Source organism: Durotheca rogersii (assembly GCF_024521655.1).
Source record: "Durotheca rogersii strain YMJ 92031201 chromosome Unknown GGS23scaffold_5, whole genome shotgun sequence".
In the NCBI taxonomy this organism is placed as follows: Eukaryota; Fungi; Ascomycota; class Sordariomycetes; order Xylariales; family Xylariaceae; genus Durotheca; species Durotheca rogersii.
The window spans coordinates 1,227,719-1,248,197 of NW_026251236.1; the positions used below are offsets into that span (position 1 = coordinate 1,227,719).

The 20,479-nt window shown below is 49.2% G+C and overlaps 2 protein-coding genes across 2 annotated transcripts; both read left to right on the forward strand.

The window, feature by feature from the left end:
• Positions 1–8,885: 8,885 nt before the first annotated feature.
• On the forward strand, positions 8,886–9,163 carry GGS23DRAFT_594815 (uncharacterized protein; the record flags this gene model as incomplete). The annotated part of the gene is made up of 2 exons (XM_051518222.1): positions 8,886–8,981; positions 9,041–9,163. 2 exons carry the CDS (start codon positions 8,886–8,888, stop codon positions 9,161–9,163), a joined length of 219 nt encoding a protein of 72 aa, XP_051373984.1.
• A 2,535-nt stretch (positions 9,164–11,698) lies between these two features.
• On the forward strand, positions 11,699–14,140 carry GGS23DRAFT_603887 (RNI-like protein; the record flags this gene model as incomplete). The annotated part of the gene is made up of 4 exons (XM_051519530.1): positions 11,699–12,514; positions 12,592–13,317; positions 13,381–13,492; positions 13,554–14,140. 4 exons carry the CDS (start codon positions 11,699–11,701, stop codon positions 14,138–14,140), a joined length of 2,241 nt encoding a protein of 746 aa, XP_051373985.1.
• Positions 14,141–20,479: the final 6,339 nt, after the last annotated feature.

Sequence of the window (20,479 nt, forward strand, 5' to 3'; positions counted from 1 at the left end):
TAACCTTATAACTTTATTATAAGTTAATAATAGGAAAAGCTTACGCCTAAACCTACGTTATACGTAACCGCCGCTTCGGTATCGTTACTAATAAATTAACCTAGGCCTTTTACGGAAGAACCGTAGGCGTTCCTATTCCCGCGGACTACTACCTCCGGGCTAGCGTCGGTCTTTATAACGGAAGTAGCTTAGATAATAGCTACGATTAACGAATTAAAGGCCGTAATAGTAGAATTAAAAGTAAAAAACGCCGAACGATAGCGAACCTTTCCGGCGCCTTAACTAAAAGCGATCCCCGAACCGACCGATAAATCTCTCGTCGTATATTAACCCTAAGAATACGAAGTAGTTATAACTAATGCTCCGAAAATTACGAACTCGGAAGTAATTATACGTAATCCCTCGTAATAAATCGTAGATTTATATAAGTAAATAAAATAAATATATTAAAGCCTAATAATACTAATTAATTAAATCGATATAAAATACCGATAAAATACGATCCTAAAGAAGTAATACGAATAACTACGATAGCTTTATTAAACCGCTACGGCTATATAAATAACCGGTATCCGAACTACGAAGATATAAATCCACGAGTTCTAAAAGTAAGTCGTAAAATAAAGTACTTACTTCGCCTAGAACGTATAGGAAACGATAGCTAAGTTTACCCGATAAAATAAAGTACGAACCGCCGTTATAAACTAACTTAAAAACGCCGCCCTTTAGAACTAACGGGCCTTAGTTTAACTACGCGAAGAATATAATAAATTAATAACGAACGTTAGCTTATAAGCCGCGTAAAAGAAGGAATAAATTAACGAAATTCTTAAAAAGAAATATCTTACCCCCGGAACTATAAAGGAAAAGACTTAATTAATTAAGGACGATCTTAAGGCCTACGTAACTAATCTAATTAAAGAATATTAATAACGACGACTAAGTAATAAGCTAACGAATATCGAATCTATTATAGCCGGAGCTAGCTAAAGGACTCGAATACCTACCCCCGTACCGGCTACTCGCCCTACGACGGTATCTATAGGACGATATATTAATAACGAGGCTAAAATAAGGGAGATTATCTGTAACGGCGTACTTTAAAACGCCGCGGCTAAACGTACCGCTACGCGAATAAGAACTCGTTTTTAAAACGCCGCTACGGGCGCCTTTATATTAAGAGGAACCGGGTAAGGACTACCGCTACCGCTAAGGACCCCGCGGAATACCCTAAGAAACCTAAGGGATTCCGATAACTCGGACGGCTTAAAATCTAAGGACCCGTAAAGGCCGCGACGCTTATTAGGCGCCCCTAAAGAACCTTAAAAGCCTCTCGATCTAGCCGAAGAACGTATAGTTCGGGCCTAGATTAAAGCTATAAATAATCGACGAAGTATTACGATAACGATTAACTTAATATACCTTATTAAACTTACGGCTTATAACGATAAGGACTTAACTAAGTTCCGACCTTAGTAAATTAAAGTTAAGTCCTACCTCGAAACCTACGAAGAAAGTTTTACCCGGGACGTCTAGAAAATTAATTAAATAAGATCGATACTTACCGAAAAGGCCTAGCTCTAGCATTAATAACGATTAACCTAAATAAAAAGATTAATAATCGTCGATACTTAAGTAGGATATTCCTAAGCCCTTTAAGAACGATTTAAAGACCCCGCCGAACGATATCGTAACTTTAAAAAGATATAAGAACTTAAGTACTAAGGAAACGTTTCCTAATACCTTACCGAGCTTATAGATTTTAACGACGTAGTCTAATAATCGGAAACTACCTTCTAAAATTATATCGCCCGTACCTTACCCGATAAAATAACTAAGTTAATTTATTTACGATTAGGTAATATCCCTAAAAGCGACGAAACCTTCCTTAAGGTAATTAAGAAAGCTGGCTAAATCTATAAAAATATAATAACTAACCTAAGGATTTCGGGAAAAAGAGGATCCGCTTTATAAAAGGAATATACGAAAGCGGATTAGCAATAAAGGTAACCCGTAAAAGAAACTCGCTCCCGCTTAAGCTAACCGGTAAACGAACGTAAAAGTAAGAAAAGCAAGAAACCCGTACCGGCTAAGGATTTACGATAGATAGGTAATAAAAAAGCTTTAACTAGAATTAACTAAGCCGTAATCGACTAACGAAAAAAGGATAAGAAAGCCTACTAGCGGTATAAAAGGAATAATTACTAAACCTTAACCTATTTCGTAAAAAAGGACTTAGAAGGACGGAACTTACCTATATTATCTAAGAAGGTCTTATCGGGAAAAAAAGGAAGGAAGGAACTAAAACCACTACCTAATAAAAAGACTAAAATCGATACTACTATACGATAGGAAGAAATTCTTCCTCGTATTATAAAACTATTTAATTCTAATAAAAAACGGGATTTTTAAATACCCTTCCGTAAGCGTTAACGGGAGAAAGGGGCGATAAAAATAACGTAAAGATTACGGTTATAAAACGGCTTAGAACGCTAGAAGCTGCGGAAGTAATACTAATAACGAAGAAACCACGAGTCCTTTAATATAACCTAAGAAAACCTCGGTCGGGTAAACGGCCTATCTATATAATATAAATAAAATATTAAGGAAAGGAATACCTCTTACGAGTCTTACTAGATACCGGTAGCGAGGTATCCCTAATTAACGCCGCTAAGGTTAAGTAACTACGCCTTCTTACTAACTAACGCTTAAAGCTAAAAACCCTAATAAGATTCGACGGAGCTAAGATCTCGTTAGAAAGGCTCTAATATACGAACGAAATAAAGCTCCGTAACTACGAATATATCTACCTTATTACTTAGGAAATTAGCAAATTAAACGAAGAAATCGACGCTATCCTACCCTAATAATAAATAAAGGAATACCCTTCCTAAGGTTTATTTACGGGAGGACGATTATATTTTAACTCGCCCTAGTACCGGAACTATCGTCCCCGGCCGATCCGTATAAGAACTACGTGAGAAAAGGACGCCTTATTACAAGTACCCGAATAATTCCGCGACTTCGTCCCTATTATAACTAAGGAAGCGGAATAACGGTACCTTAACCGGTAACTATAGGACTACGTTATCGAACTTCGTTCGGAAACGACCCCCCCGTAGGGATCCCTATACGCTATAAGTAAGCGATAACTAAAAGCCTTAAAACCCTAGCTCGATAAAATAATAACTATAAGAAGAATCCGAAAATCCAAAGCCCCCTACGGCGCATCTATAATATTCGTAAATAAAAAGGACCCCGGCGCCCTAAAACCGATAGCTAACTATCGGGGGTTAAATAAAATTATAATACCCGTCCGATACCCTATTCCGCTAATTAATAAACTATAAAACCTATTCCAAATAACGCGATAGTTTATTAAAATTAACCTAAAATCGGGCTTCTATATAATACGAATTAAAAAAGGCGATAAATAAAAAACCGCCTTTAAAACGCGCTATAGGCTATACGAGTATACGGTTATACCTATAGGATTAATTAACGCCCCCGCTACCTTCTAAGCTATAATAAACTATATCTTCCGCGACCTTTTAAACGTAGGAGTCGTCGCTTATTTAAATAACGTCTTAATTTATACCGATACGCTAGAAGAATATAATAAACTAATTAAGGAAGTCCTAAAACGACTTATAAAAAACCATCTAATAATAACCCTAAAGAAATATACCTAGCGAACGTAAGAAGTTAAGTTCTTAGGATATAATATAAGCCTTAAGGGTATTACTATATCTAAAAATAAAGTAAAAGCTATCTTTAATTAGCGTATCCTAGTTATACTTAAGGACTTATAAAGCTTTATCGGATTCGCTAACTTCTACCGTAAATTCATACGTAATTTTTCAGGCATAGCTAGGCTAATTACTAACGCTAATAAAAGAAACCGTAAGCTATGAAAATAAAAAATCGAAATAAAAAGGGCCTTCTAGGAATTAAAAGAAACCTTTATAAAAGCCCCGGTACTTATATATTTCGATCCTAATCGAGTTCCGATCGTTAAAGCCGACGCCTCGGACTTTATTATTTCGGCTATCCTTTCGTAAAAAAACGATAAAGGAAGGCTAAAACCAATAGCCTTTTTCTTAAAACGACTTACCCTAGCGGAAATAAATTATAAGATATATAATAAGAAACTACTAGTAATCGTCGATATATTCGAAAAATAGCGATACTATCTCGAAGGTACTTAGCATTAAATAAAAGTATATTTAAACTATTAAAACCTAACGTACTTTACTACGGTAAAAGTACTAAATCGACGATAAACCCGCTAGGCTTAATAATTCTCTTCGTATTACTTTATAATATATTACCGCCTAAGGAAATAAAATAAAAAGGCCGATATTTTATTTAGATTATTATAATATCGCCTTAAAAAAGGAAGAGCTAAGGACTAACCGATAGCGACGGTCCTATAGGAAAAGCATTTTTTAAAAAATTTAAGCTTACCTACGGTAATACTCTCTAGTATACGATTAAATAATATCCTAATACCTACTTAGACCCTAAAGTTCGTTAAATAGGTTAAAACGGTAGCTATATAGGACCCGGAATACCAGGCTTAGCTAGCTAAATAACCCGGTAAAAAAATAAAGCTTAAAAAAGGCCTCCTTTACCGACGAAACCGTTTATAAGTACCAAAGGACTTATAATAAGAAGTAATTAAATTAAAGTACGATACTAAAGTAACGGGATATATAAGTATAAATAAAACTATAGAACTTATTACCCGAAACTTCTAATAACTTAACCTAGAAGTAATAGTTAAGGAATTCGTAAGAAGATACCGCGAATGCTAATAAAATAAAGTACTACGGTATATCCCGTTCGGATTACTATAACCTATGGAATTATATTACCGACCATGGTAGATAATCGCGATGGACTTTATTACGGACTTATTAATATCTAACGGCTACGATTCTATATAGATTATTATAGATCCCTTTACTAAGATAACGTACTTTATTCCGCTAAAAAAGGACGGTAAAAAAGCCGAAGACCTAATACCTATTTTTATCCGTAATTATTAGCGGCTATATAGGATCCCTTTAGATATTATCTCCGACCGGGACTTACGGTTTATCTCCTATATTTAAAAGGATATCCTAAAGCTCCTCGGAATTAAGCCTAGGATAAATACTACCTTCTACCTATAAACGAATAAATAAACGAAGAGACTTAATTAAATCCTAAAAGCCTACCTACGCGCCTTCGTAAATTACGAGATAAGCGATTAGAAAAGCTTATTCCTTACTACCGAATTTACTTATAATAATACTACTTTAACCGCTATTAATATATCGCCCTTTTACGCTAATTATAAGTAGTACTTAGCCGTATATAATCCCTTATTAAATATCCTTAAGAATCCGGGAAATAACCTCTATACTTATTAAATAATTAAGGTATATAACGAAGCTAAATAATACTTAGAAAAAGTACGGTAGCGGATAAAAGGATAGGTAAATAAGTACCGAAAGAAGGAACCTCCCTTAGAAATAGGATAACTCGTTATATTAAACGCCCGTAATATTAAAACTAAGCGCCTCGTAAAAAAGATAAATAAAAAGATACTCGGCCCCTTTAAGATTTAAAGGGTCGTTTCTTTTACTACCGTAACCTTAACGCTCCCGAAAGGCTAACGTATTTATAGTACCTTCTACGTATCCCTTATCGAACCTTACCGCGCTAGTAATTAGGAATTACCTAACCCTAATTAAGTCCTACGAGAAATAGCCCCGATTAAGGTAGAAAACTACGAGGTAAATAAGGTACTAAATTCCGCTAGAACCGGAAACGTTATTAAGTACTTAATAAAGTAAGAAGGCTAACCGGCTAAGCGCTATTAGACTTAAGAACCATAAAAGTACTTTACTACCGAAGAAACGAAAGAAGCCGTTAAGTTATTCCATTAATAAAACCCTAATAAACCTACTAACTATCGAATCTAAGCCCTTAGATCTACGTTTAAAAACGAGCTTTTCCGAGGAGGAGAGATAGTATTATCCTATCCGGAGGATAGTTATAATACGCATAACCCCCTGTCATGCTGATTAATTGCGGGGTTAAATACCCCTGTAAATAGCCCTATAAATAACCCTGTAAATAGCCCTGTAAATAACCCTGTAAATAACCCTATAAAGGGGTCATTTAGGGGAAACTCTGTTTTTACTGGCTAAAAAACGCGCTATGGGTCCCTAAAAATGCGTGCACCTAATAAAAACGGCGGGATAAATGGAGTCTTATAATTTGAAATCCTTACGTATATTTATTGACGCGTTTTCTACCCCTATTTCCTGACCTTTTCTGACGCGTTTTCTACCCTTATTTCCTGACCTTTCCTGACCTATTTTGCCGTGACCTTTCCTGACCTTTCCTGACCTTTCCTAACCTTTCCTAACCTATTTTGCCGTGACCTTTCCTGACTTTTCCTGACCTTTCTTGACCTGTTTTGCAGTGACTTTTCCTGACCTTTCCTGACCTGTTTTGCAGTAACCTTTCCTGACCTTTCCTGACCTGTTTTGCAGTGACTTTTCCTGACCTTTCCTGACCTGTTTTGCCGTGACCTTTCCTGACCTTTCCTGACCTTTCCTGACCTTTCCTAACCTATTTTGCCGTGACCTTTCCTGACTTTTCCTGACCTTTCTTGACCTGTTTTGCAGTGACCTTTCCTGACCTTTCCTGACCTGTTTTGCAGTAACCTTTCCTGACCTTTCCTGACCTGTTTTGCAGTAACCTTTCCTGACCTTTCCTGACCTGTTTTGTAGTGACCTTTCCTGACCTTTCCTGACCTGTTTTGCAGTAACCTTTCCTGACCTTTCCTGACCTGTTTTGCAGTGACTTTTCCTGACCTTTCCTGACCTGTTTTGCCGTGACCTTTCCTGACCTTTCCTGACCTGTTTTGCAGTAACCTTTCTTGACCTTTCCTGACCTGTTTTGCAGTAACCTTTCCTGACCTTTCCTGACCTATTTTGCCGTGACCTTTCCTGACTTTTCCTGACCTTTCCTGACCTGTTTTGCAGTGACCTTTCCTGACCTTTCCTGACCTGTTTTGCAGTGACCTTTCCTGACCTTTCCTGACCTGTTTTACCGTGACCTTTCTTGACCTTTCCTGACCTGTTTTGCAGTAACCTTTCCTGACCTTTCCTGACCTTTTCTGACCTGTTTTGTAGTGACCTTTCCTGACCTTTCCTGACCTGTTTTATAGTAACCTTTCCTGACCTTTCCTGACCTTTCCTGACCTTTTCTGACCTATTTTGCAGTGACTTTTCCTGACCTTTCCTGACCTGTTTTGCAGTAACCTTTCCTGATCTTTCCTGATCTTTCTTGATCTTTCCTGATCTTTCCTGATCTTTCCTGATCTTTCCTGATCTTTCCTGATCTTTCTTAATCTTTCTTAATCTTTCTTAATCTTTCTTAATCTTTCTTAATCTTTCTTAATCTTAGATTTTAATCCCGTTAAAAATTATATATAATTTCTTACGTTTTCTATGTTTTTTATTATAAATAAAGTTCGTAAACGTAAAAATAGTTATTAAATAAACTAAGTATACTTCCTATATCTCTCTATCCTTCGGATAGGTTATTATTTTTAGCGTAAACGCTAAAAATAAGCCCGAATTATTCTGCGAAGCAGAATAATTCGGGTCTTATTTTACGGGAATGGAACCCTATACTAATAATTAGGTCATAAGGATTAAGAGGATAATATTAAGCATTAAGGTCGCCGCCTCGGCGACCTACTAAAGAAAGTCTTAGATAAGCTACGGATAGCTTCGGTATTAGGGTACCTAGGTACCAAGGTACGGAGGTACCTCAGGAGTATATTAGAATAAGAATAAGACTAAGAAACTTAAGGGAAGCAAGGACCCAAGAGACCCCCTATAGAATTATTAGTTGAATTGAACCTATTCCAAGCATATCCCCTTATCACAGGGGCGGAGCTGTCGCCGAAGCTCGTGAGGCTGAATAGGCTCGACGCCGAAATAACTAGGGAATTCGGGAGGCTTGACGTGAAAGTGTAGTCGACCACGAACGGGCTCCTTGTCGCCGACAACCTAGTCTTGAGCTACTATGGCTTTTCCATCTAAAGCTAAGCTGGGTTCTATGCGCCGTGATTTTTAAAGCTTTGCTCACTTGGTGCCGCGAGAACACGACGTTGCACTAGAAACCCAGCCCCAGATGAGGCATAATCACCAGAGGCATATACGGGTATCGACGAGTGATTCATCGTCGAGTCTTGCAGGGCCGACGCTGTGCCCTACCTAACTACCCGTGGAGGGACGACTTTCAGGAGAACGAGGGGAACATATCCGTTATACTTGTCTCAACACTGCTGCCAACTCTAGACCTCGCATGTTACCAAACAGTCAGCTTCCTAATGCAAATCTAACCCCCCCTTTTCAACATCTTGACCTTTTATACAGTGGGTAACTTTGAAAAAGTCACCAACCATATCGCACATAAAATTCTGGGAGGACACCGGCCTTACCATCTACTACATGGTTTCGAAAAGAAAAGAGGCACCTGGCTCTAGCCAGAGTCAGACCCGAGGACTTCAAGTTCTCGGGAATTCAACTGTGGACTCTCCCGCCATCTTGTACGAGGGTACGGCCACCGTGGTTATCAAGCTGCTAAACACTCTGCCACCCTTCCTATCTCAACAAGCTGGCGCAGGAGGAGCTACCACTCATTAGGCTCGTTATTAGCACACTTGAAGACGACAAGGCCGGCAAATACATCTCCCTCCGCCTTCGCCGCTGTCGCCGAACGTATACCCACCACCCCCGGCCCCGGTCACGAACTCACCCAGCTCGTGACCGAGAGGCGTCGTCCTACGCCGCAGCGGCGACTACTCGGAAGTCATGCGAATTGCCGATGACGGCAACTACGCCATCTATGCCCTACTTGATCCCGAGCTCACTGCAAGAGCGCTGACTGCTACGCCAGCCCGAGCATATGTATATGGACTAACAAGATTAGACTAACGCTCTCAGCATGGTTTAATATTATGGGCCAGCAGAAAATCGGCACGCCGGACCCGGGCCCGGCGTATCACGACGACGAGTGCGCGGTGTATACGACGCAAGATATCGCGAAGACGTGGGAGTGCGCTAGGAACCTAGAGTTGGCAGCAGCCTAGCTCGACCAGGTGAGAATTGGTGGCGGGATAGTGTGGTGGCAGGTAGGTATATATTCAGGTCCCTTCTACCTAGCTGCCCCCAAGGAGGCAAGGGGATCCCGGACCGACCATGGAAAGACCCCAGCTCCGGCACAGCGGATGAGGTGCTAGTTGAGTGCCGCGGGAAGTCAAATTGATATTGAATATTTATTTTCCTTGCCGCGTACCGATTCGTCCGTCGTCGCGGATGGAGGAACGGGTTGGTCGGAGCCGGAGGGCTGCAATTAGGCACAATCCTACCTACGTATCCTGTATGTTAAGATATCGGTCCCTCTCGGCGCCATCTACGTCGATATCCAGGCCCGCTCCATGGCATCACGGCCAACACCATGCCGAGAGCGCCGATCCACATGCCGCGTGACTTGTCAGGGTCGCGGGGACGGGAGCAGGAAGAAGTCTGATGCGCCACCGTGTAAGTACGTAAGCCCTCCTTCATCCGCCCACGTACCTATTCACCATTGGCATACCTGCAAGTCAATGGAGGGGTGTTGCATGTATCTAAGTTCGATGGGTAGGCTGGGCGGAGAAGGACGCCGCGCGTAGGGGAGAGGGGGGGGGGGGGGGGAGGGTTTGGCTTGATGGTCATGGGACCACCCCGGAGAGACTGGCCGGGTCACCGGAGGGGATAGATGCCGATGATTGATGAAGGAGAGAGAGAGGAGGGCGAGGCTATCTCAAGAAGACTCGTCCGTGGCGCTGCGATTCCGGGAAGCAGAGATGCGAAGGGCAGAAAGGACGGGCGTGCCCAGGCAAAGAGGAGAAAGCGAGCAAAGAAAAGATAAAATGGGAGAAGGGGTGCAGCAGCTACAATGCGAGGCCTAAGGCCTGCTTCGTGGGGAGCGAGAACGAGGTAAGAACCCTCCTCCCACTGGAGGTTAATGTAGGTACCTGCTCACCTGACGTAGTTAGGGCTCAGGTAAGTGCCTACAGTTATGCCCCGTTGCATACCTTAGGTACCTACCTACCTACCTAGGTAGGTAGGTATATACGTCGGCGCCTAACCGGCCGTCGGCCGTGCCGTGCCACTGCGCCGGCTGGAGTCGGCTGCAAGCATACGAGACGGGGAATCGACTCGTCCCAACATCGTCATCGTCGTCCAACATCATCGTCCCAAGTACATTCCGCCGGTACATCAATACATCGAACCAACGCGACGGCAGGGAGGGGGCCAAGGGGCGTTGGCTTGGGTACCTCCTCCACAGCCCCCAGCCATATCCCGTGCCCACAAGCTACATGCTACATCCCAGATTTACGTATGTGCAACACACGATGTAATTCTGTACATGTGGTCACAGCAGCACACATCCCATGCATCTCGTCTCTGGGCAGACTCCTTTTCCTTCCCGCGTCCAACGCTCAGGTGTGCATCTCACCGATCTCGAGCGCGACGGGCGGCTCGCCCTACCGGATTGTACTTACATGGGGTGCCTGTACCGCGACGGTACCTCCCCGCCGGAGAGAGGTACCTACCCCTTAGCCGCCTGCCACTTCGAGAAGGTTTATGTACCCAACGCTGCCCGGCAACGTTAGGTAATTGGGCAGCGGCCTGACCTTAGATGTGGGAATTCGCGGGAGGTACCTACACGTAGATGCGCCCTCCCTCTTGTCACCTACCTAGGTACCCACCTACCTACGTAGTAGGTAGGTGGGTACCTAAAGGTGCCTCTACTCATACACCTAGGCGGCGGTATTTATTTATGAGCACACGTGTGGGCACATACCTGGAGGAGGCAGGTGTCTCCTCCCAGAGGGGCTCAGGCCCCTAAGATAGGTATGTGTCCATCTAGGTACCTACCTAGGGGCCACTCATGTAGGAGGTAGGTACCTAGGTAGGTAGGTAGGTACCCAAGATAGGTCTCTCTACCCCCCTCTTCGGCCTGTACAGGCGCGCACCTCCAAGTATCCTTCCCTTACCCGTCCCCGTAGGAAGATGTACCTGCCACGCCCCTCGAGTACCTCCTCTCGCCGGGCAGGTGTACATCTCTACCTGCCTCTAGCAAGTTGCATGCCATCCCATCTCGCAAGTCACCAACCTGGTCCACCTCTCGACGTTCTTCTCTTCCCTAGTAAATCGATCCCTTCCGTCCATCTTATCCACATCATCAACACCAACGCATCTACTGCCTTCATCGCCGCCTCTATCATCATCCCCATCTCCTTCTCCCGATTCGCTAACATCCCAACTCTTCCTCCGCTAGCCTCCTCTTCCGAGTGTAACAACAGCGACAACCTACCCCCTTCTGGTCCCCCGCCGTATTCCTTATTCTCGTTACTCTGACTTGAGGCCGGAGGAGGCTCGAGATATACGTCTGATGGTTTGGCAGCACCACGGTACTACCCTCGCTACCAGCCCTATCCCACGACCGGCCCCTCTGAATCCTTCGACCGACAGGCCATCATCGTCGGCTGAAGCCCCCTCTCTCGCGACCGACCTCGAGTTGTCCTGCCTCCTCTGATCAGGACCCGGAATCTCCATCGGCGGCAGACTTGCTAAAGATGCGACGATCGGCCCCTTCGCTCGACGTTATAGCCGCCCGTAATTCCGCCTCGGCCGCCAGCAATGCAGCAGCGAGAGCTACCCCGGGTCCGGCTGTGCAGGCAGGAAACGCGGTCGAAGATGCGAGGGATTCGAGGACGTCCTCGTCGACGAACTCGCCCGTCCCCGCCGACAACGAAGAGTCCGACTTCTTCCAGGTAGCGAACGATTCCCAGTCTTCGTTGGGCGTCGTGCCGAACCTGCAAGACATGCAGGTCGCCGATCCCGAGTGCCTGCCCACCGTTTCGGCCCTGCCCAGCGAGATACTCATCAGCATATTCTCCCGCATCAGTGGCCCGAACGAGCTGTTGAATTGCATGTTGACATGCAAGAGGTGGGCCCGCAATGTGGTCGAGATCCTCTGGCATCGCCCGACCTGCACCTCGTGGGAAAGGCATTCGTCTATCTGTACCACCCTCAGCTTGGAGAGGCCCTACTTCACCTATACCGACTTCGTGAAGCGGCTGAACCTGGCTGCTCTGGCCGAGGAAGTGAGCGACGGCAGCGTCCTCCCCCTCTCCGTCTGCACCCGCGTCGAACGTCTCACCTTGACCAACTGCCAGGGCCTGACGGATAATGGGCTGATACCTCTCGTCAAAAGCAACCAGCACCTCCTCGCGCTGGATATATCCGGCGACATCAACATCACCGAGATGTCCATCATCGCCATCGCCGAAAACTGCCACAGGCTCCAGGGCCTGAATGTGTCGAACTGCAAGCAGATCTCGAACGAGAGCATGGTCCAGCTCGCCGAGAGCTGCAGGTACATCAAACGTGTAAGATCTGCCGACCTTTCCCCTTCCATATCTACACAAGAGCGGTGCGAGCTAATGATGATACTGTGGGGAAACAGCTCAAGTTGAATGGCTGCGAGCAGCTCAACGATGCTGCCGTCGTCGCCTTCGCCAACAACTGTCCCAACATCCTCGAGATCGACCTGCACCAATGTGGAAATATCGGCAACGAACCTGTTACCGCCCTCCTGGCCCACGGAAGATCCCTCCGGGAGCTGCACCTGAGCAATTGCGATCTGATCGACGACGGCGCGTTTCTTTCTCTACCTTCTAACAAGATGTACGAGCACCTGCGGCTGCTCGACCTGACTTCGTGCACCCGCCTGACGGATCGTACCGTCGAGAAGATCGTCGAAGTCGCGCCCCGACTGCGGAACCTGATACTCTCCAAGTGTAGCAACATAACCAATGCCGCGGTCTACGCCTTGTCCCGCTTGGGCAAGAACCTGCACTATCTGCATCTCGGCCATTGTAGACACATCACCGACGACGCGGTCAAGCGCCTTGTACACTGCTGCAACCGCATCCGTTACATCGACCTGGGCTGCTGCATGCACCTCACGGACGAGTCTGTGATGCGCCTAGCAACACTGCCGAAGCTGAAACGAATCGGCTTGGTGAAGTGCAGTAGCATCACGGATGAGAGCATGAACGCATTAGCCAGGGCGAACCACCAGAGCCAATCTCGCCGTGCGGCATCGGGCAGCGGCTCTCGTCGACACGAATACCACACTAGCAGCTTGGAACGTGTTCATCTTAGCTACTGCACCAACTTAACGCTTCCGGTATGGCACGCCTTGGGGATGGAGGAAGTGGGCGTGTTGAGCGACGCTAACAGGCTGTGACAGAGCATCATCAAACTCCTAAATTGTTGCCCCAAACTGACCCATTTGAGTTTAACGGGCGTGCCGGCCTTCCTTCGCGAGGACCTCGATACCTTCTGTCGCGAGGCCCCTCCCGGTAAGTGTTGCGCATCCCAAGATCGGTTGGTAGGGCGAGCCACTAAACCGAGCGCACGTAGATTTTACCGAGCATCAGCGTGCCGTGTTCTGCGTCTTCTCCGGCCAAGGTGTCATTAACTTGCGACACTACCTTAATACAACAGCGGAGTTTGACGAGTATCACGAGCCCAGCCTATTTACGCGACGGCGGACGATTCAGGCCGACCCCGGCCCAACGCAAGTTCAGAACCAAGAACTGGGACCATTGTTGGCTCCCGACCTCGACGGATTCGACGAGGTCGACGGGGTTGAGGACGATGACATGGGCGATGGTAGTGAGATCGCCCTGGATCCCGGTGCCTTCGGTATGAATGACAACCCCGCAAATGGGGCCGCCGTCGTGGCCGTTCCTCCGCCTCCACCTCAACACGCGAACGTCGTCATACCTCCCACTCCCCCCGCCGCAGCACTGCTAGCACCCGCTGCTCCTGGCATTTCTCTCGTACCGCCAACACAAGACCCACGCGAGGGAGGGGTTTCGGCGAACGGTATCCCGGGACCCAGTACGGCCGGCCAAGGGCTTTTTGCCATTCAAAACCCCACTGGTCCTAGCACGGCGTCTATGTTGGGTCGCGTCGATGACGACGATGAGAGGGATAGGCCGTAAGGCCTATCATCTATTTTATCCTCCCTACCTGGGAACGGACCCAGACGCGCTCGCACATCGCTCAACTCGAGATAAGAGTACCTAGGCTCTGAAGGACCGTCTAGGACCGGCGCTCGAAACCACATCACGATTTGCGTCTGGCTCTACGGGGATTACGCCGTACCTAATTGGCTTGACGCGCGCAGGTTCCGAGATGTCATCATGTCAATCGGCTTGCCTATGTCTTGAGACACCTTAGGATGCCTTGACCGACCAAGATCGTCCCCAGTTCCTGCCAGGCCCTTTCTACATTGCGGACTAATGGTTGGACGTGAGGGTTATCCATGTGCATGTCTTGGGACACCGGCGGCTTCGACCATTTGGCAAGACAATAATCTTTTCTGTCGGGTTCTGCATCGAGTTCGCTCAGAGTTGCACGTGGGTGGCCGCGTATTATGTCTTCTCGAACAGAACAGAAGGGAAATGGAACCATGAGACCGCCTACTGAGGCCGATGAGGCCGCAGAGTAACGAATTTCACGACCAAGGCGTCTAGAAACCCGTCATTTTCAAAAGTAATAGAAGATACCAGGCAGCGCGTGCCGGCACCGAGTGCTCGTCGTGCAACATAACGCAGCCATGCGGCGGTTATTCTGCGTAGCCTCTTTCTTTTTTTTATTGTTCGTGGTGGATGGAGAACCGAGTGTTAGTTGCTTCAGATTGCAGGCCGAGAATCAAGGCGAATAAACGCAACATTCGTCGAAAATGGCTCACTCTGTTCTGTTACAATACCAGCGGTCCGTATCTTTTCTCTGCTTACTCCTGCTAGATTGGCTATAGAACCTTCGTAAAGCTGAGGGTGACTTGGTAGGCATTGGTTTTTGCCACACGCCCAACACAACACGTAGAAGAATGGGCTGCGAGTGACCCCGGAACCCAGCATGCCACCCAATTCTCAGGCTAGCCTGGAAGGGCAGTAAGACGAGGGGACACTGCCTAGAGGCGCGACGCCGCATATTCACGAATTGCTAACCCAGCGAAATATTGTCTTCATTCTAGCACGCTGTTGCTACCTACGATGTTAATTCGTGTAAACATGCATTCAGTCAGCCTTGTTTACGAGCAGAAGACGAAATAAACCTAGACTCAGGTCTTCGTGTGGGAAGACGAGGTGAGGGAGAAGCCGCTACGGCATATAGTCGGACCGGAAAGCTTTCTCCCGCCGGCGGTCCGACCTGTGATCCTAATGGTTAAGCTGGTCGCAAAAACGGCTGGTCGCTCTGCAGGACGGAACTGCAAGTTCCGGCAATAGAATCGGGGTCCGGGAGCTTCAGGAGGTTTGAAAGTTCTCTTCACATTTTTCTCAATTGGTCGCCAACTAGGTATACACATGTCTAGACGTCTTGCGCTGTTAATTCCCCTGATCTCGACGACGGGGCCTAGCCTCCACTCACGACCGCCGCCATCGGGCGGTCACAATACCGCTGTCGTAGCTCGGGCCGCCGTGGAATGAATCGTCCCTCCGATGCTACACCTGAAGTGCCGAGCTGGGTCGTGAGGGCGGGAACGAGGCTGATGCCACGCAGCGTAATTTGAGCGGGGCGACGGCCACCATTCTACTCGACCGAAACCAGGAAGATAGTTGAAGGGCCAGTACCAATCCCCAGGATGAGCAAGATCGCCGTTTCGGCTCGCGCGCGGGGGGGGGGGGGGGGTGCGCCGGTAGTAGAAGTTGCGAGTGCCTCTACGGGATCGGTAATAGCAAGAGGACCAGTATCAGCACCAGCAACAGGACCAGCGTCAGGACCAGCAGCAGCAGCATCAACACCACGAGCAGCAGCAGCGGCAGCAGCAGCGGCAGCAACAGTAATACAAGAATCGGCGAGGTCACTCTTGTCGTTGTCGCCTTCGTCTTGGGCGGCGACGAGTCCTGCTCGCCGCTGCTCACGGCCGCGTCGCCATGTGGCTCGGGGGCGATGAAAGTTGACATCGGATTGGCAGGGCGCTAGTCTCCGAGGCCTTGGGGTGGCGAGCAAGCGCGGCGCTCCGTGGGTTGCTGCCGGGGGGAGGGTAATGACAACGGCGGCTGGGCGACAGCGTCCGTCGACGTCGTAATATAATATACGTTCTGGACCTAGGTCAGAGGATCGCGGAGCACGGCGTCGACCAGAGGAGAATAAATGTCTAATACGCACGAAGATGCCATGTTTCGCGCGTTAGAGTCGAGACGCGAGCGCGAGAAGCCGGTCGAGCTTATAAGCGGCACGGATGACCCCTCGATCGACCGATAGATCGGGCGGGCTGGATGGCTATGCATTTTTAAGAGCAGGAGAGGGTGTGCACAGCCAGATGGATGGCAGATCGCATCTTCGGACATCTCGTTCCCGGAATCATATGAGGTTTTCTGGCCATCGCGGACGAGTTTCTACGTTAGGACGTCAAGCTCGCACGCAGATGAATACCCCCCCGAGCCATCCTAACCGCCTATATTAGAGGCACTTGACTCGGTCGTCACATGTCTACGAGACCTGTTCCTGGGCCACTCACTGTTCGATACGGTAACAAAAAGTGTGTGTGTGTGTGTGTGTGTCGCGGTGCAGGGGGGGTAAGGGGTTCGATGTGATTTCTCAGGGAATGCTACGTCTGGTGCATATGCACGATAGATTCTCCCCAGAGACCAGACGTGCACGAGAAGACTCCCGCACGCCAGAGCCTCGTCACGATCCCCTCCTCTCCACGATCCCCACTCCCCCCTCTCCGGCAGCCAGCGATCGCCGCCGCAAATAGCGTGTCTCACGATGTTCATGCGCGTCAGGCCTTAGTCGGGCTTCAGCTTTCGTTAGGGGCCCCTCCCACGAGGACCCGATTCGCGGGGGAACAGAAAAGAAGGGGAAAAGGGGACATGGGAAATATGACCCCCACAAGAGTGAGCGTGCATTGGGTATCGTGGGTGTGTGTATAAAAACACCGCTAGGTATCGTAAAATAATGTCGTAGAGCTGTGCTTTAGATTCGCCGTCCGTTGCGTTTCTTCCTCGTCGTCGCGCTCGAATCTCCCCTCCCCGGCCCGCTCGATCACGCGAGCACGTCCCGACGCCAGTCTTCTGACTGCTATGCGAAACGAGGAGCGGTCGATACCCGGGGGTGGGGTGGGGGCTACCAAGGGCTCGCGTCGCTAGACGGTTAGGATGCACGACGAGGAGGGGGACGGGAACAGATGAGGGACACGCGATGATAAAGCTGCGAGGCTCGGCTTGGGTGTTCAGAATGCTGGCCACGTACGGTGCTAGTGGTGGGCGTTGTTCAGACGGGGCGAGGCCAGTCCTGACGGCACACGCAGGCATAGGTATATCTATCTATCTATATCTCCGCCGCGCCTCAGCCTCAACCTTCGGCACCTCTCACGCCAGTGTCTAGTCTCCCACCTAAGCTTTAGCCTAGACGCTACTAACTCTTCGTGTGCAGCCCAGTACGTTGGCTACTTGGTGGCTTAGAGGTGGTCCTTGGCCGTCGTCGGCGCCGCAACACACGTCGATCATCGAGGAGGTAGACAGCACCGCCGTGCAGCAGTGCCTGTCCGTACTCGTTTTTCGCTAGGAATTTCTACCACTACCGGCCCTCCGGGCAGGGGGCGCAAGACGTAGGTACCTACCTACAAAAGACGACAAGACCTACTCACAAAGGGGGATCGACTTATTGTCTTCGGTGTGCGATCCGAGATAGATCAGCACGCGCGCGTGGCTCGTGGAGGGCGCAAGGGATCCGCCCTTTGTCCCCCCGGATTCTTCTCATCGGCATCCCCGCTCTCCTCCCCGCCCTGCGATACGATCGTGACACAGCCCGCAGGGCACAACAGCGAAGAAAGGGGCGCGACGACCGGGTCCAGCGGTTCCGAGCCCGCCTCCCCCCGTGGGGAGCGGGCGCGTGCGAACTGAGCTGAAGCGAGCGCTGATCTGCCTCGCGGGCGTCGATCGCCCGACTGTCGGGGTCGCGACGGTGGAGAGGCACGCGAGGTGGTACACGCGATGGGGACGGATGGTGTACTCAGTAGGTATATGTTGGGTGTCATCAGCCAAGCCCTCGTCGAGGATGGGGAGGGGGAGACGCGGCGGTGATTGGCTCCTCGCGGCACAGGCGTTCCCTCTTCACGACACCGCAAGGCCCCGTCCAGCCAGCCAAGTCCTTCGTCCCAGCTGTGCCGAGGCCCGGGGGCTGGGCGCTAGGCATCGGAATCGCGGAGACCGCTGGGTGCTGGCTCGCGACGGTACGTAGAGGAGGAGGTGGAGCAAAAGGGAGGGAGTTGGAGAAGAAGGGAGGTGGAGGAGGACGAGGGTGAGGGAGGGAGGTGTCGTACCACGCCAGCGGGTTGCCGTTGGAACCCGACCTGCTTTCGGCCGCCAACACGTGTGTCGCTTATTTGGGCTACCTACCTACCTACTACCTGTCTCCAGGTTCGGCCTGCAAAATCCCTGGGCAGGATCGGATCAACGGTTCGGGATGCCTACCGCCGAATCCTGATTGTGCTATTTTCTTTTCCCCTCGCGGGCTATATATCCCTATGGTGCGTCGATATATACCTGTCTGTTTCCTGAGAGAAGGCCTACAAGCCAGTGGTCCGCTGAGGTGTCAGGGTGGTAGGACGAGGATGATGATATGTAGGTATGACATGCTTGGCGCCCTTGCTCGATCTCGAATCGCCGCCAGTTCAGTTGTTCCGCCTACAGCAGACCGCAAGTCATGTCAGAGGAGATGTGGTCTGGCACCGTCGCAGTTCCATAAGAATTAGGTAATACCTGGATCCTTTGCTGGACGAGGGCATCTCCTCGTCGCCTGGGACGCCTCGGGTCCCACATACATTGCACCACCGTAATTACTTCATAGCTGATCCCTGCCCGTTGACATGCCACCCACATAGGATTCACGGCCTCCCACTGCTTCCTAGGCGGTATACGCGGCCGATATGTCTAGAGTACGTGTAGCTAGATACACATGTGAGCCATGGAACCGAATCTTTCCCCGGAATACTGCAGGGGGAGGTCGGGGTGCCTGATAGAGAGCATCGGACACAACCCGTTGCTGCGGTGTACGCCCACATATCTTCTGCGAAACGCGCGCGATCCATAATACCCGCCTGCCTACGTATTCGGCTCTGTATTTCGGCTAGACCACCACTGGGGCGGGCTTGGCCTTTTACGACGGAATGATGCGCAGGCACGGAAACCTACGTTAAGGGATCGATGCTATTCTCACCCGAGGAATGCCACAGCTGGCATGTGGTCTCTGCCACGGGCCTGACAGGATACCTACGGTATCTTATCTCGACGTGCCGACAGACGCAGGACGCAGGCTGCGGAAGAGGAGAGGATAAGACGTGCGTATAGGAGAGATAGGGTCAGAGTAAGCACATATGTGAGATGTGCAAGTGGGCCGTCGTCGCGAGTCCATCCCACGATTCGGGATACCGTACCGGGCAGAGGAGCTAGACGGGGTTACATCCAGCCTGCTTCCAGTCGCCGCCATGCTACTACGTGTGCAGTATAGAGATACGGTTACCTATGGACGATGCATACCTGACGCACGCATCGGTCTCCGAATTGTCCTGTTTTTATTTATAAAAAAAATCTATAGTAATAAGGGAAGAAAAACAAACGGGATCAGCATCCTCTGGCTCCACATGAGGAGTGCCTAACAAGATTCTCATCGACGAGAAGGAAACGATTGTCGTCGCGACATCATCGGCCGGGGAGAGGGGAGAGGGGAGGACGGGGGGGGGGCATGGCATGGCCGGGCTCGGACACCTGCCTTGTTGATGCTAGTCTCGTAGCATCTTGGCTCTCGAGGTTCGTCGATGCTACGAGGCTAGTCGCTTGGGGCCTGGGCGGCGCCTCCGCACCGTCGAGCATCGAGAGAAACAGACGTCATGCGATCTACGCAGGCAGATTCCGACTTGTTTCGTTCTTGCCACCTAGGGAGGTGGAGGTCAGTATACGCAGCTACGTATGTATTTCTACGTGTGGAGGTATCTGTCGACGTGGGTAGATGGGGTTTGGGGGGGAGGTGTGGAGGGAATACGAGCGTCGTCCCGCCGCCACGGCTCGCAACGTGCGGCGGCTTGGGAATGGGCTCAATAACACAACCTGCTCTGCACCGGCAGAGAAGACGCTGGTCACGTGTGAATAGCCAATCTATCTATCTGCATATCTCCTTGCACAGGAACCAGCCAACGAGCCAGTTCATCGGTGGATTGGGTAGGTATGGATATAGATTGTGCTCGGTGGAAAACGGCAGGGTCTCTTTGTGGCGTCGAGATCAGTTCTCGGCCTCGAGGCCGACCAGACCAGAGTGGGCGAGCGATCCCCACG